The sequence below is a fragment of the Pan paniscus genome, chromosome 2, assembly GCF_029289425.2.
Source record: "Pan paniscus chromosome 2, NHGRI_mPanPan1-v2.0_pri, whole genome shotgun sequence".
In the NCBI taxonomy this organism is placed as follows: Eukaryota; Metazoa; Chordata; class Mammalia; order Primates; family Hominidae; genus Pan; species Pan paniscus.
Genome location: NC_085926.1, coordinates 100,399,568 through 100,414,839, shown reverse-complemented (window position 1 = coordinate 100,414,839; position 15,272 = coordinate 100,399,568). Strand labels below are relative to the sequence as shown.

Here is a 15,272-nt window from a genome sequence, read left to right as displayed (position 1 = left end):
TCAAATAAATAAATAAATAAATAAATAAATAAAAACAGGTCCAGCATGGCATACTTGTGTGTGCGTGTGTGTGTGTGTGTGTGTGTGTGTGTGAGAAAACAGGAAACGTAGTAAAGACAATATTGCCCTTTGTGTGAAAGTTGAGTAAACAGGGAAACTACTGTGAAATTAAAGTTGCTTAGTAGTTTATCTTGTCTCACAGTTAATTAGTGCTGTTTAGGAACCACTTTGAGTTCTCGTTAGAAGCCAAGTAACGAGGCATTTTGGAACCGTCTATTACTACATACAGAAGGAGGAGCACACTTACCACTCCGAGTAATGATGGGACCAGCAGAGAGCACCGTGCTGCCAGAAGAGCTCTGGGGTCTCCAAGTCGTCCTCCTCCCAGCATCTCTCCTTTCTCTGTGGCTGCAAATCTGAGGTGTTAATGAAAACAAATGAAATTCCACACCGGCGGAGAATTGTTTCTTTATGGCCATTTGGAAAGCAGATTCTTTTGGAAGAGATACCACATGTTTAATTTTATTCATTTCCTTCCGTGCATTTATTTAATTACTTTACATGTAACTGCTACAGTGTTTCTTACCCTGGCTTGGGCCACATTTCTTATTTCCTCCCGCTGTAATTGTGCACTGCCTCATTAATTTACATAGCTCAATAGCTCTCTTGAAAAAGTGCTGTGTTTATCAAACTTTTCTACTTTTATTTCTCTCAAGCCTTTAATAAATCCTTCCCGGAAATGTTGGTCAGCATGGACTCCAGGTAATGTGGACTCTCCATTTACCCCCATCTGTCATAGCTTATTAGTCCAAAGGGATCAATGAGTATGAAGAAATAGCTTCCCATTTATGCATAAATTGAACATAAATATAAACATATTAATGGTATTTCAAATTTAAAAAGGGCATGCATTTTTCTCAGGTTAATAATGATGTGGCCCTAGAGAGCCGGTCAGAATAGAATTTTTTTTATTCACTACTTTAAATAGATCTTTATTTTAATGGTGGCTGTATGCAATTCAGATGCACACCTTTCATTGCTTTTAACTTTTAAGCTCAGTGATTTCCCGACCATCTGGCCACAATCTACCTTTCCAGCACCAGCCCAGTCCGCTCCCTGGGTTTTCCAATCATATCTACTCTGCTCTACAACCCTACTGAAGAACTAGAAGCTCTCTGATCACACTAATTTATGTGTCTCTGTCTTTGACCATCGTTTGGCCAGCAATGTCTCTCACACTCTTGATTTTGGTTCTCTGGGGTTCAGTCCTCTTCGAAGTAACAGTGGGAGTTCATCTCTAACAATCCTGTCAACCTCTCCTGCTTCATCTCTCTCACAATGGTGAATACTGCCTGTTACTACAACCCATATATTTGTCTGCCTTTGCACCATAAGATTTTTGTCTTGATTTCTTCTGTGACTAGCTAATGATCCTAAAGAATAATCTAATTAAATTCAGAATTTGTGCACACCTCATCTCTGTATCCTCAGTATAATGTTTGGCACAAAGTAGGATATTTAGCAGATCTTTACTAGACAAATGAATAAATCCTACTTCAAACTATTTGATCTAACACATATCCACTTTCTATGCAGAACTTAGTTTCTGACATTTGATAACCTTTCAGCTTAGATCAATTCAACAACTTAAAATGAAGTTCCTTAAAAACATACCGGCATAAGGAAGGGGCAGTCATCTGCTCTGCAGAGCTTGGTAACGCAGTGCAAGAAGACAGTGGACATTTTCTGATTCTTGTGTTTCACAAATCGGAACACTTCAAAAGAAAACCGGCCCCGCTGGCTTCGGCCATTCTCAATGACGGTGGTCTGAGGGTCCTTGTCACAGCTAAATTTTAGGGAACGTGAAAACAGGACATCACTGGAAAATACCAACCTACTGGGACTTGTAAATTAATTTCTACCGTATTAAGGCTCCGCCATTACATTAAGAGCTAACAGAACCATGCCACGTTACAGATATTTAATCATAGCATAAGCTAATTCAACAGATATGACAATAAAACCTGGATCACAAAATTTAAACAGATCAGTTTCTGATTGCATTAATAGTTAGAAGAATTATACTTTCATGTAGTTCAAAAATCCAAATAATTTAAAATATATAGAAATCTGCCAGAGGTGATCTCACTTATTTTCATTCTCATTTATTTTCATTTATTTTCACAACATTCCCAGGATATATGAAAATAGAAACAGAAGCAATGTATTCTTATTGTCCTCCCTCCTTAAACAAATGATAGCGTATTGTCTACACTATGTGGTACCTCGCCTTTTAAAGATTTAGCAGTGATAGAGATCTTTCCGTATCAATATTTAGAGAGCTTCCTCATTTTTTTCCACAGCTGTATAGTATTTCATCATGGACATGTTTCAGAGTTTATTTAATCAGTTTCCTATTTATGTACATGCATTGTTTTTGAATCTTTTGCTTTTTAAAAACTAATAATGAATAACTTTACAATATATCATGTTGAACATGTACAGGATTATCTACAGAATGCATCCATATAATCATTTAATAGATATTGTCACATTGCCCTATATAAATATTGTTCAATTTTGGACTTCACAAGCAATATATGAAAACAATGCTTACTTCTCCAGAGCTACATCAGCGAAATGTATGGATCAAATTTTTTATTATTCCCTATTTGAGAGTAAAAATGAACTATCACCCTATAATTTTAACTTGTATTTTCTTATAATTAATGAGTTTGTGTATCTTCACATACCTTATAGTCATTTGCATTTCTTTATCTGAAAATGGTTTGTGTCTTTTGATCAATTCTGTTGTGTTCTTGGCCATTTTCTTTCTGATTCTTATGAGTTGTTTTATGTATTAAGAAAAGTGGTTACTGGTTGTTATATAAGTTGCAAATTGTTTCCCTTTGTTATTTGGCTTTGGACATTCCGTGTGTGTGTTTGTGTGTGTGTGTGTGTGTGTGTGTGTGTGTACAGTTTTATTCTTACATAGTTAAATTTTCAATATGTTATTTTGTGGCTTCTAGTATTTAGGCTGAAGCCAGTTTCCTTACTCCAAAGTTTTAAAGGTATTTCTCTTGTTTTATTCTACCAGTTTTAAAGTTGTAGCTTTTACCTTTAAATTAATAATCTATTTAGGTTTTATTATGGTATATTGAGTGAAGTACAGGTCCAATACTATTTTTTATCTTACTGTTATCCATGTCCAACACTGTTTTAAAAAATCTACTTATCCCACTGATTTGTGGTACCACACTCTATCTTACACTAAATTCCCATATGTTTGGGGATCTATTTCTCAGTTTACTGTTCTGTGACTTTTGTCTATGTGTCTAGCTTTGCATAATATCACATTCCTTTAATAATTGTAGACATTTTATTGATTGTGATATCTGATAGAACCATACTCTGCTCATTTCCATGTTGATTCCCGGCTTATCTTTTTGTATTTGTCATTTATCCCTCTTTTTCTTGATGTGATTAGCTTGTGATTCTCTATTAATGTATTTTTTCAAGGAACCGACTTTTTCTTAACTTCTTCCAAAACACTGGTTCATATTTTCATTTTTTATACAAGTCTTATTCATGGGTTTTACAACTTCCAAGTGGTGAGGACTTTCTGGTTTTTGATATAGTTATAAATTGCTGTCTCTCTGTATATAGCTTATTGCTTACGTCGTTTAGATTTTCTGTATCCTTACTTCCTTACTTACTTGTTGGCCACCAGAAGTAAGTTTTGTAAGAGGTAAAATTCCAATTTTTTAATTTTATTTCTATGTCTTTTTATATTTCCCCTGGTTTCCACTTAATGAAATCTTCAATTTCATCCAGGGCATCATTTCATTATATCAATGTAAGATTTTTTTTTTTAATTTAGGAAAGTGTTCCTGGATTATATTTTTAAACAATGTGTTCTATTATTTTGGCTTTTGGGGGACAATTCTAATTATGCATATTATACATATATCGAATTCCCTTTCTCACCTTTTTATTTCTATCTTTCTTACTTAATCCTCTTTTTATTTTCCTTCATATTTGTTTATTTTTATTTGTATTTCTTATACTTATCTTCCATGTCCCACACTGTTTCTGCTGTGATCTGCACTCCTTTGAATGCCTTCTAATTACATGTCCCTTCCTCTCACACATTTTTTTGTATTTCTATTTATTTTCACTTATCCCATTTCCTTTACACATTTCCATAGCCATGGCTTTTACTGTCCTATCCTTACTTACCTAAGTTCTCATAATTCTATCTTCATAACCATGATGCTTTTTGCTGTTTAAAAATTAATGTGGGGATGTATATATTATATATTCCATGGCAGCATTATTCTGGTGAGTTTAATTCACCTTTAAATTTTCTTTTCTGCCATTTTCGATATTTTTCCTGTAGAATATTGGAACACTGCAAGAAATACCTGCATCTGTTTATCATTCAAGTTTGAAAGAGTTGGATTTCCCTAAACCTAAAATTTTTAGGACCCCTAAGGCAATGTGGAATGGTAAATACCTTCCTTAAGGGTTTCCCCAACTCAAGGGCTCCCTCCTCTGTTTTTCAATAACAATTTTCTTTGAATATAGCAGAACTGTGCAGCTGACTGAACTTAAAAGATATTCACAGGGTTCTACCATCAGCCCTGGGTTCCTGAGGTTTATTCACCAGCCTTGTCACCAAGGACAGAGCCCCTGCCTTCCCAGGTGATTCCTTTACCTTTAGAAGGTATACTTTTCCTGGTACTTTATGAGATCTGCCACTTCTGAGGCTCTGAGCATTCTCTACTGTTTTTTCTTCAGATTCCCCAGCCCTGGGGATAGCAGTTTCCATTCAAAGTAGTGCCCTTTCCTTCTAGGTGTGTATTTCTCCAGCTGCTTCTGGGAGCTGACTCCCTTAAGACCCCTCAGCACCCACTTTTCTTCCTTGCCTTCCTTACCACCTCTTCTACACTGCTTTTTACAACATTTTCTCTTGATCTTAACTGTTTTCACCAACACTAGCGTTTACTTTAGAATTTCTAGGTTTTCTTTTCCTCCTAGATTCACAAAAAAGGACATTTGGGAAATTTTTTTTCTTTGTTATGCATTTCACTCTGAATGGTTTCCAATACGAAAACTGAAAAGATTCAGAACTAAGCTGCTTCTATATTCACACTAGAAGTCTGATTATCATATTCCAGATTATCAATATATGAGGATTATAGAAGTTTGGGAAAATAAGAGAAATGTCAAAAAAAATCCATAACCTTACCAAGCATAAAAAACCACTGTGAGCCTTTTGCTGTTTCTCTTTACAGTCTTTTCTGTTATATAAATGAAGTTCATTATATACACAATTATATATTATGATCCTTTTCCTTGATATTTTAATACCTTTAAATGTTAAAGAATCAATTATTTTCAAAGATAGTAATACCAATAGGACAGAAAGGGAGAAGGTAGGAGAAAGCCAACCATTTTTTTCTATCTAATACATAACTTTATATGATTGTAGTGCCTGTATGGACTCTCAACTTACTGGTTGTCCATAATTCACCTAGCTATTTCCTTATTGCTGAATGTATAATTTGTTCCCATGTTTTACTATTTTAAATATCACTGATAGACCAGAATATCATAAATATTTTAAACTATATTTCCCAATTTGTAAAGCTAGAATCAAAGAATATGAAATTTTTAAGTCTTTTGATATATACTGACAATTTTTCCCAAAAATGTTGCTCAAATTAACATTTCCAGAAATAGGATATGTAAGAATAACAGTTTGACCATACCCTCTGAACATCATCTTGCCCTTGATTGGCCAATAAAGTGTATTCTTTTGGTTTCCCATTATATTACTTCCATCATGTGTCAATTAGCTGCAGTGAGCTGAGCCAATTGCAATTTATAAGCATGATTAGAAGACATTGCTTGACTCTCAAGTCTGTTCAGCTGTCAGATAAAAAAAATGCTGAAAAGGAACTGAGATGATTGAATGGTTTTATGATCAATGTCCTTTTTTCCCAGATATATATTACATTCACTCTATATCACTGTCTATTGGGGAAGGAGGATGAAGTTATTGGCTCTAATAAGAAAAGGAGTGGTAGGTTACATTATAGTTTTATACTAAATACTGATAAATGAACAAAAGTATTTTGGGGTCTAAATTATCCAGACCATTACTTTAATTTTACTCTCCTTTTGACATATGAGACAGTCTAGTTGCAGATAAATAGTAACCTCTATTGCATTTCTTTTCCTGCGAATAATATCCTAACTATGCGTTTCCTAAGACAGTGAAATATTCCCATATCTCCTAAACATGAATAAAACATCTTTGGTGGACATAACTTACTTACAACTCTGATTCAACAATAGCCTTATCGGCATTTTGTGTTGAAAACTGCTCTCAAATTTTATACTTTCAGCTTTATAAGGACTCAAAGTTCAAAATGTAAAACTTGAAATTCAAAAGCTATAATAGTGCTTTATAATTTATCTGACTTAGATATTCCATTTCAATTATCTACAACTGGGTCATTGGTATCAATATAATACTTAGACAGCTAAGTCTTACCTGAGGAAAAGATCATATCGAATGTCATCATTTGGGTTTCCTGATGGGGTAGTATAGCAATAATCCATTAAAACATTCCATCTGAAAGAATGTAAGCAAACATAATCTAGAGTCAGAATTTCCTTTTGGATATTAGTTACTAATACAAGGGAAGTAAATATTGAGAAACTTCTTTTTCCTTCTTTCTTTCTTTTCTTTTTTTGAGACGGAGTCTTGTTCCGTTGCCCAGACTGGAGTGCAGTGGCGCCATCTCGGCTCACTGCAAGCTCCGCCTCCCAGGTTCACGACATTCTCCTGCCTCAGCCTCCCAAGTAGCTGGGACTACAGGCGCCCGCCACCAAGCCCGGCTATTTTTTTTTATTTATTTTTATTTTTTGTATTTTTAATAGAGACGGGGTTTCACCGGGTTAACCAGGATGGTCTCAATCTCTTGACCTCGTGATCCACCCTCCTCGGCCTCCCAAAGTGCTGGGATTACAGGCGTGAGCCACCGCGCTTGCCTGACAAACTTCTTATCTCATGGAATATAATTGTTTATTACTTGTTATTTGTGGAAGTTTATTGTTCATTAAAACTTTCTCTTATTCCATCCTGCTTATTTCACATGCATGCCTGTATCAAAACATCTCAAGTACCCCATAAATATATACACCTACTATGTGCCCATACAAGTTTTTAAAAAGTAAGAACTTTCTCCTGAACTCAAAGTGTTTAAAAATCTGCACCAAATTGTCAATTTCACATTAAGGGGAGTCAAGTCTAATGCCATAAAATAATTGTGTACAAGACAACTGAATGGTCAAAGTCTGAGAAGTAAACTTTAAAATGAGCTACATAGATGCTTATATGTTCACTATAAACAATAGCTTTTTGTTTCTAGATATTACTGTCTCTAACAGAATCAGAGAATGTTATAATACCAAATACAGCAAAGGAGTTTAGAGCATAAATTGTATATCAGAATCAGTGGCGATTGTGGAGTCCACAATAGACACTGTGTTAGGGTGAAGAAAGCCATGAGGCACATACATATCCACAGCCTTCCTCCACAAGGTTAGATTTTGCTCACATTTATACATTAGTCCATTCCAACTCCGATGTTATAAAAAAAATACTAATCCATGGGAAGCGAATGCCAATGAAATGGAAAAAACTCCTGCATTATTAAAGGACAATTTTAAAGACCCATATAAGAATAGAAATATTCTTCAGGACAGGAAGGGAGAAGGTAAAGAAGAACTAAATTTCTAGAGTATACCAATCTCTTCAGGATGCAAAGTTTAAATAATAATACTTGAGCAACCCAAAACAGGCCATTTTCACATTACATTTTTTTATAGGGCACGGTTAGAGCTTCAGCTTTTGAGCTCCATTTCAGTTTGATTGCTCTGAATTTTTTTAAGTATCATCTGAAATTTAATAGTTTTTTTATAGAGATGTTTCTGGAGATCATTTTATGTAATTTTGACACACTCTTATGCAGAGTCCTTTCATTCTTTAATAAATTCATATTGAAGAGTAACATACATATGGAAAAGCAAGCAAATCAAGTGTTCACAGAATGACTACATTTGGTTAATCATCTTTCCGATGAAGAGATACAACATTTCGGCATCCCAGATCTTCCCATGCCCCGTTCCAAGAACCACCCCCCTTCTTTATGGGAAGACTTGTTATTCTCCAATTAATGACAGAACATGAGTGTAACCTCTTAAACTTTGTAATTTGTTATTTCTTTTTAGTAGCATGCCTAAATGGTGTGGCAATGATAATATTTTCAAACTGAATTTAAAAATGAATGGCCCAACTTTATGACTCATGAGGGTTTAGGCAGTCAAAGAGTTTTAACCTAAAAAAGACAAGAGTTTGAAATTACCTGCCATCCAGATTAGTGGCTTGGACAGCTGCAAATACTTTGGTTTTCAAAGGTAATCCTATACTGGGGATAATTAACTGCTGGTTGTAGGTTGAATCCTAATGACGAAACAATAAAAAATCTATTATTACCTCCCCAACAACAGCACACTTACTACTTAAAACAACAATATTAGAGAGAGAAAAAAGAAAGTAAATCAACATAAACCTACAGAATCAATCCAAAAAGGATTTACGTGACCCTCTGGTTTCTTGGCAGAACTGTTATTAAGCCATATCCATGTAACAAATTGATTCCATGTGTGAATCTTTTTGTTTCCATAGTTTACCATATATGGTGGCTAATGTTCACTGTATCTAAATTATATTCAGTGGTCACTAGTTGATATTCAGTTTGGTTAATATTCAATGGTCAATATTTAGTTTACTTAAATTAATGTTCCATTTATTTGATTATATTAGAGACTAATATTGAGTTTATTTAAATTACATCTGTTTAAATTTAAGCCCTTTACTGTAGGCACTGTAGTTCTTATACTTCTGATAATATTTTATTTACCAAAAATCACTTACCTGGCAAATTGAAATTGTTAAAGTTTAATTGAAAACCAAAGTAAGATCATTTTAAAGTCACAGAAGAATAGAAATTTTCTTCTAGGGAGAATAGGAGAAACTACAGGAGAACCAAATTTCTAGAATGTATCAATATCTTCAAGATGCAAGCTTTAAATAATAATACACAGAAAACCAAAATGAGACATTTACTCATTACATTTTTTATAGGGCAAGATTCAGCTTTTGAGACAAACACAGACTCCAAGCTGCTAAAATACATGCCATATGGTTCCTGCACAAATTCCTTAGAGGTCACTTATAGAAGGATATCTCAGGACTTCATTTTTACTTTTCTACCCTTATTTTAGACCAGTTCTAGAGAGCTTATTTGTATCATTCTCAAATCCACAGTAGATTAAAGCATTGGATTAGAAATTAAGAAGTAGCCGGTATAATTTGATAATGAGGAAAACCAGAAAAAATAGAGTGCAAAAAACAAACCAAAAAAACCCTCCAAATTTAAGCAGTCACATCATTTAACATAGAGGCCAATTGTTTCCCTAAACTTAGTAATTCTGAATACATTGCTGTTTGGCAGAAAAGTTTTTAATGTTCATTATAAAATCTTACAATCATTGGGAAAGACAACATATCAACCGTAATATCTTTAGAAGGCTTGGGAGAAAGCAAAATATTTTGAACTTTATAATTTAAGACAGTAATAGTTGGGATGCTTCATTTTTGAAAAAAATGTTAATACGAAACATTTTGTTGCCAAATAAAGCCAAATATATAAGAGATATACTTAAAAACTGATACTCTTCAGTCTTTTGTTTTCTATATTTTGGTGATAAATGATTAGCTCCTCTAACCATGTCTGATAGGTAGTATTTTTATGTGATTATCTTTCAGGCTCCCTTTTCCAACTTCTCCAAATAATCTACACTTCATTAACTATACAGCCCTTTCATCTTATATTTGCATCAATATTGTGCAGAAGAATGCTTACTTTCTTTACAACATTATATTGCTGAGTCATTTTGCAAATGACATATGATCCAGCTGTGATTTAATTATGAATCATCAATTTTTTCCTACTGAAATTGCTTCTAAGAGGTAATTTTCTGACTTTAATTTGTATAGTGGCTTTTACTCATTAGTAATATATTGTCCCTAAAATCAATTATATCCATTTTAATTTTTCTCCAACATTTAAAAAATGTTCATAATTATAATAACCTTATTTAATATTTGCTGACTCTCCACCCTCTCAGAAGAATCTAACATTTAGGTAGAATTCCAATACACAAAGGCATCCTTACTTTCCATTTCCACAATGAAAAAAACTGACATATTTATATTGCACAAAATAAAGCCACAGTTCAACTAGTAATCTGCATATATGAAAATCACATAGCTGATAGAAGTCATTGGTTTTCTAAATATAATTTCCCCTCAGTATACTTACTGAATCCCAGAGCACATAAAAATAAACTATTGTGCTACATCGAACTGAGTACAACTTTTCCTCTCCAAATAACAAATCAGAAAATGAAAGTAGTCGGGATGTAACATAAAATTTCATTATCCTCAAGGGTTAGAAATAAAAAACATTCCATGTGAAATAGGAATTAATGGCTTCAAAAGATTATAATATTTTATTTGGAATGCTACAATAAAATTACATCTGGCTAGCTACATGTTAATATTTCAAAAAATAATAAGTATGATTTTGGATCAACTAATGAAAGTATATCAAAAATTTTTCTAGTGTAAATTACTAATTTTTAAAAATCCTGTAAAATGGCAAAATACTATGATGACACTGTGTTAAAAAATTTTTAGTTTGAGGCATTGAAACTCTTCTGTATTATACAGCAATGATGAGCAAATGCCACTTTATATTTGTCAAAACCCATAGAATGTACAAGAGGAAGAGTAACCTAAACATAAAAGAAATGTCAACTATGGACTTTGGTTAATAATGTATCAATATTGGTTTATTAATTGTAACAAATGTTTCACACTAACACAAGATGTAAATAATAGAAAAAAATATGTGCAAGGGGAGGGGGTATGTGTGGGAACTCTGTACTTTCTAATCAACTTTTCTGTCAAACTAAAACTGCTCTATAACTGATTTAAAAGGAGAAGTATTTTGGCACCATCTATTTCACTTGTAGTCTAATATCAAAAAATTGGTTATCGTATAATTAAAATATTAAGGTTATCATCTAATTATAGGCTTTTTTAAGCATTATAATTTCAGAGATTCTTTTAAGGATTATACCTTATTAGCAACAGAACTACAGTACCATCTCTTAATGATAAAAGAAAAACCTTAATAACAAAGCCTTCCTGAAATCCACACTTCTAAATTTTGATTTTCTGCTATTTCAGTGAGAGAATAGTTTAATTTCACAGAAAATAATAGTATCATTACATGTCATATGGATCATATTTTTCAGTTTTTTAGAATCAGGAATTCTCATCTTTGTCTCATTCAGTTATAACAAATAATATTAAATCCAACTAGTAATCTCAACTCAACCTCAAAGAGCTTATGCATATAAATTAACAGATGGGAATTTTCCAGTTTAAAGTTATATAAATATTGTTAACAACAATAGTAAATATCTGACCATATCAAAAGTGAATACTGGCACACGCTTGCTGAGTATTGTAGAACCAAGTATCTTGGCAGCTTCCTTTTTTTTTTTTTTTTTTTTTTTTGAGACGGAGTCTTGCTCTGTCTCCCAGGCTGGAGTGCAGTGGCGCTATGTCGGCTCACTGCAACCTCCGCCTCCCGGGTTCACGCCATTCTCCTGCCTCAGCCTCCCGAGTAGCTGGGACTACAGGTGCCCGCCACCACGCCCGGCTAATTTTTTGTATTTTTTAGTAGAGACAGGGTTTCACCGTGTTAGCCAGGATGGTCTCGATCTCCTGACCTCGTGATCCACCCGCCTCGGACTCCCACAGTGCTGGGATTACAGGCGTGAGCCGCAGCACCCGGCCGACAGCTTCTCTTTGCAGAAGAAAGTTTAGAAACGACAGAAAGGCAATCTTGATTCTAACACATTTTAATTTGTTGTTTAGAACTCTGTGGTGTCAGACTACAAACTTATAAACATGATTTTTTTAAATGCCTTTGGAAAATGTCCTACTACAATATTTATAGCTCATTATATTCAAAGTATAAAGCACTGACTTTTAAATCAGTTGCATGAATTATAACTCAGTGCCATGATGACATGAATAATAATGCAAAAATCCGATTCATAATTTACAGAAATGTTGGTTGATAGATTGAAAAACTGATATTTAAATCAGGCATTTAAAATGTATGAATAAAAATTTTTAATCAACATCAAAATATCATTTGGAGGATTAATGTTAGAGTTATAAATAGAAATCCATGTATTTTTCACGTTTTGCTGCCAATGTCGATATTTACATGACAAAAATTTAGATAATGCTATGTAGTCAATCCAAATTATTTCAGATGTGACAGAATTGTCATCAGCCAAAACCCATATTGAAAATATTAACACATTCATCACCAAGGATGCCTCTAAGGGAAACACCATTTGTACTGTTAAAATCTTTGTATCACACATAAAAAAAAAATTTCCTAAATCTTGAAGCTAACTGTAGCTACTCACACACCCCTACCTAAATAAACAAATAAATACATGTAAATGTAGGTAGACATTTGAAGTAATTATTTAAAATCACACTTATGATATAAAATTTAAATCTTTTATCAACTTTTAGAAAATTTAATGGAGATATTATTATACCTTTATCACTAAGATATATGAAAATGGTAGCAAAAATAGATAAATGTTACCAAGGCATAACAGGGTTAATGTGGCTTTCAGTAGATTTTTATATAAAAGCCATTCACATAAATGACTCCTCACAACAGTGAAAGAGAAAATAACATCCTTCACCCATCAACTTACGTTATAAAGGAGCAGGTTCAAAGTGCTGACAAATGTGCCATTGTTCTCTCTCACAGAAATAGCAGCTGAGGACCTAAAACACATTTAGAAAAAGGAAAGCACTGATGAGATTTTAAAGTAAAAGTGATACCTAGGTGTTAGACTTAAAGCACTAAAACTCCTGAATAATTCTGACATACTGTTAATTATACCTGGAGTTGCTATACTGTTTAAATCTCTGAACAGATAAAATACTAAAAAAGCAAGAGGGAACAAGTAAAGACAAGCTATTCTTTATGATCATTTTATTTTTAAAACAATCTTTTTTGTTTGTTTTGCATTACTTTTAACAGACTTTTGGCAGATAAGGGCTTGAATCTAATGCAAATACACTTTCATCAATTCCATTAGAATAGAAGTTTCATGAGATCAGGGAATCTGGTTTACTTTGTTCATTGCTAGAACATTGGATGGTAAATAGTAGGTAAGTGATAAATTGAATAATCAATGAATTTCCATGGAATTGAAACGCAAGAATGTGTTCAGTGTGTGGACTGGGGGCAGAGTGAGAGATGCTTCCCTGTACACCCATATTGTTTTGACTTGAGGCCTTTCCTTTCTCATTTTCCATGTCAACGTCTTGCTTCTGACCAAGGTGCTTATCATTACTGTGCTATTAAAACCAGCTATGAATATTTTTTCAATGAAGTAGAATGTGGCCTCCACATTTCCTCATAACTACGATTAAGCAATAACTAAGACTTAATAATAGCAAATCCTAAAATTGGAGAAAGCGTTCGCTTAATCATCCCATTTTGTCAAAAATATTCAACAAATCCAGGTGATTATATTTTAATGTGGGCATAGCCCTCTCCTGGAGTACGTGCTTTGGAAATAATGCATACATGAATATAAACAGAAGGCTACACCCTCAGTCCGTATTTGGAGCTCCTTGCCTAAAGGCCATGCCATGTTTCTGGGAGAATCATGAGCACCCTTCCAGGTGACAGCTCAACAGAGGAATGGAGATCCTGGAATCTGGGGTAGCACAGCCCAGCAGTGAAAGCATATGGCCAAGAGGGAAGCCAAGCAAAATTCAGCAATGTAGTTACCAAATGTCATACACACTGGAGACACCACAGGGCCTTCAGGGCCATGAAACACCCAAGGCTCTTGGGCAAAGGGAGTGAAGAGAACCCAAGGCAGACAACTGGCTAGTTTGAGTCAGCTTAATTTGGGGGAAAAATTGGTTTGGGTCTGTTATGGATCATAACAATTAGAGATAGATAGATAGATAGATAGATAGATAGATAGATAGATAGATATAATAGATAAACAGATAGAGGTAAATATATTAGACATAATATGCTTCCCATTACATTGTTTGAATTTAACTATTTTTAATAAATCCTGCTATCTTTCTAAGTCCCTGAAAGATACGAAATGGCTGAAGCAAAAATGCAATATGAGAAAGCAGGAATAAAATGCAAACTTACGAAGCAAGCTGGGTATTATTAACCAGGTATTCCAATGGATAACTACAACTAAATTTGTAAAGAAGCCCAGGTAGATAGCTGATGATTGTTGGTGGGTCTGGAGTATCAATATATCCTGAAATATTTCCTATTTGCACTGAAGTTGCATTTCCATAAGCACTGACTCCAGGAATTGTGGATACCTGTCAGAATGTTAGATACAGTTTAATGATTAAATGGCTATATATACATCTAGGCACTTCATATGCAAAATAAAACATTAAGCAAGATCTATTCTAGAGTCTAGTTCAACTATAAAATGAGCAGGTTTTGAAATTGCAAGTTTATAAGTGAGAAATGCAATTTATAAGTGACATGTAAGTAAATGAAACTTCGTATTTACCAAAGACACTTTACTCATAATTTATAAAAAAGAAAGGAGATTATAGGTTCGAAGGGTTACAACAAGTAATTTGAAAACACTCATGGATGAAGCCAAAATTCTCTGGCATGGCTGAAAAAAACCCTGTTAATATGATCCTTTTCCCTTTAGCTTCATATCTCCAGGCTCCAACTCTTGATGATAATGCTGTCACTCTCCCCACTTTCCCATGATGTATCCTACTCCTCCCCAGGATCTCACCTTCCCTAAGAAATTCCCCTGACTCCCCATATGCAATGTTTATCTCCATCATATTAGTAGGCAGAGCAAGAGCAGCCTGCTCGCTGGGCAGTTCCCTCAGCCATCATCAACACCCTCTGTGGGCAGGGACCATCTTGTCCACCTTTGCAAACTCAGCATAGCACAGCGATCAGCATCTTGGGCTCCAGAAAGGATTTTCAAACAAATGAATGAAGATC

At 34.1% G+C, this 15,272-nt stretch overlaps 1 protein-coding gene across 1 annotated transcript in view; it reads right to left on the bottom strand.

The window, feature by feature from the left end:
* The window catches only part of ZPLD1 (zona pellucida like domain containing 1), a 44,803-nt gene that overhangs the window by 9,395 nt on the left and 20,136 nt on the right, over window positions 1–15,272 (bottom strand). Inside the window, exons 4-9 of the mRNA XM_024928326.3 lie at window positions 14,433–14,614; window positions 12,958–13,030; window positions 8,439–8,536; window positions 6,563–6,643; window positions 1,675–1,846; window positions 308–416 (exon numbers count right to left, since the gene is read on the bottom strand). Of these exons, the coding sequence (XP_024784094.1) occupies window positions 308–416; window positions 1,675–1,846; window positions 6,563–6,643; window positions 8,439–8,536; window positions 12,958–13,030; window positions 14,433–14,614 (715 nt within the window). The remainder of the gene's footprint in view (window positions 1–307; window positions 417–1,674; window positions 1,847–6,562; window positions 6,644–8,438; window positions 8,537–12,957; window positions 13,031–14,432; window positions 14,615–15,272) is intronic.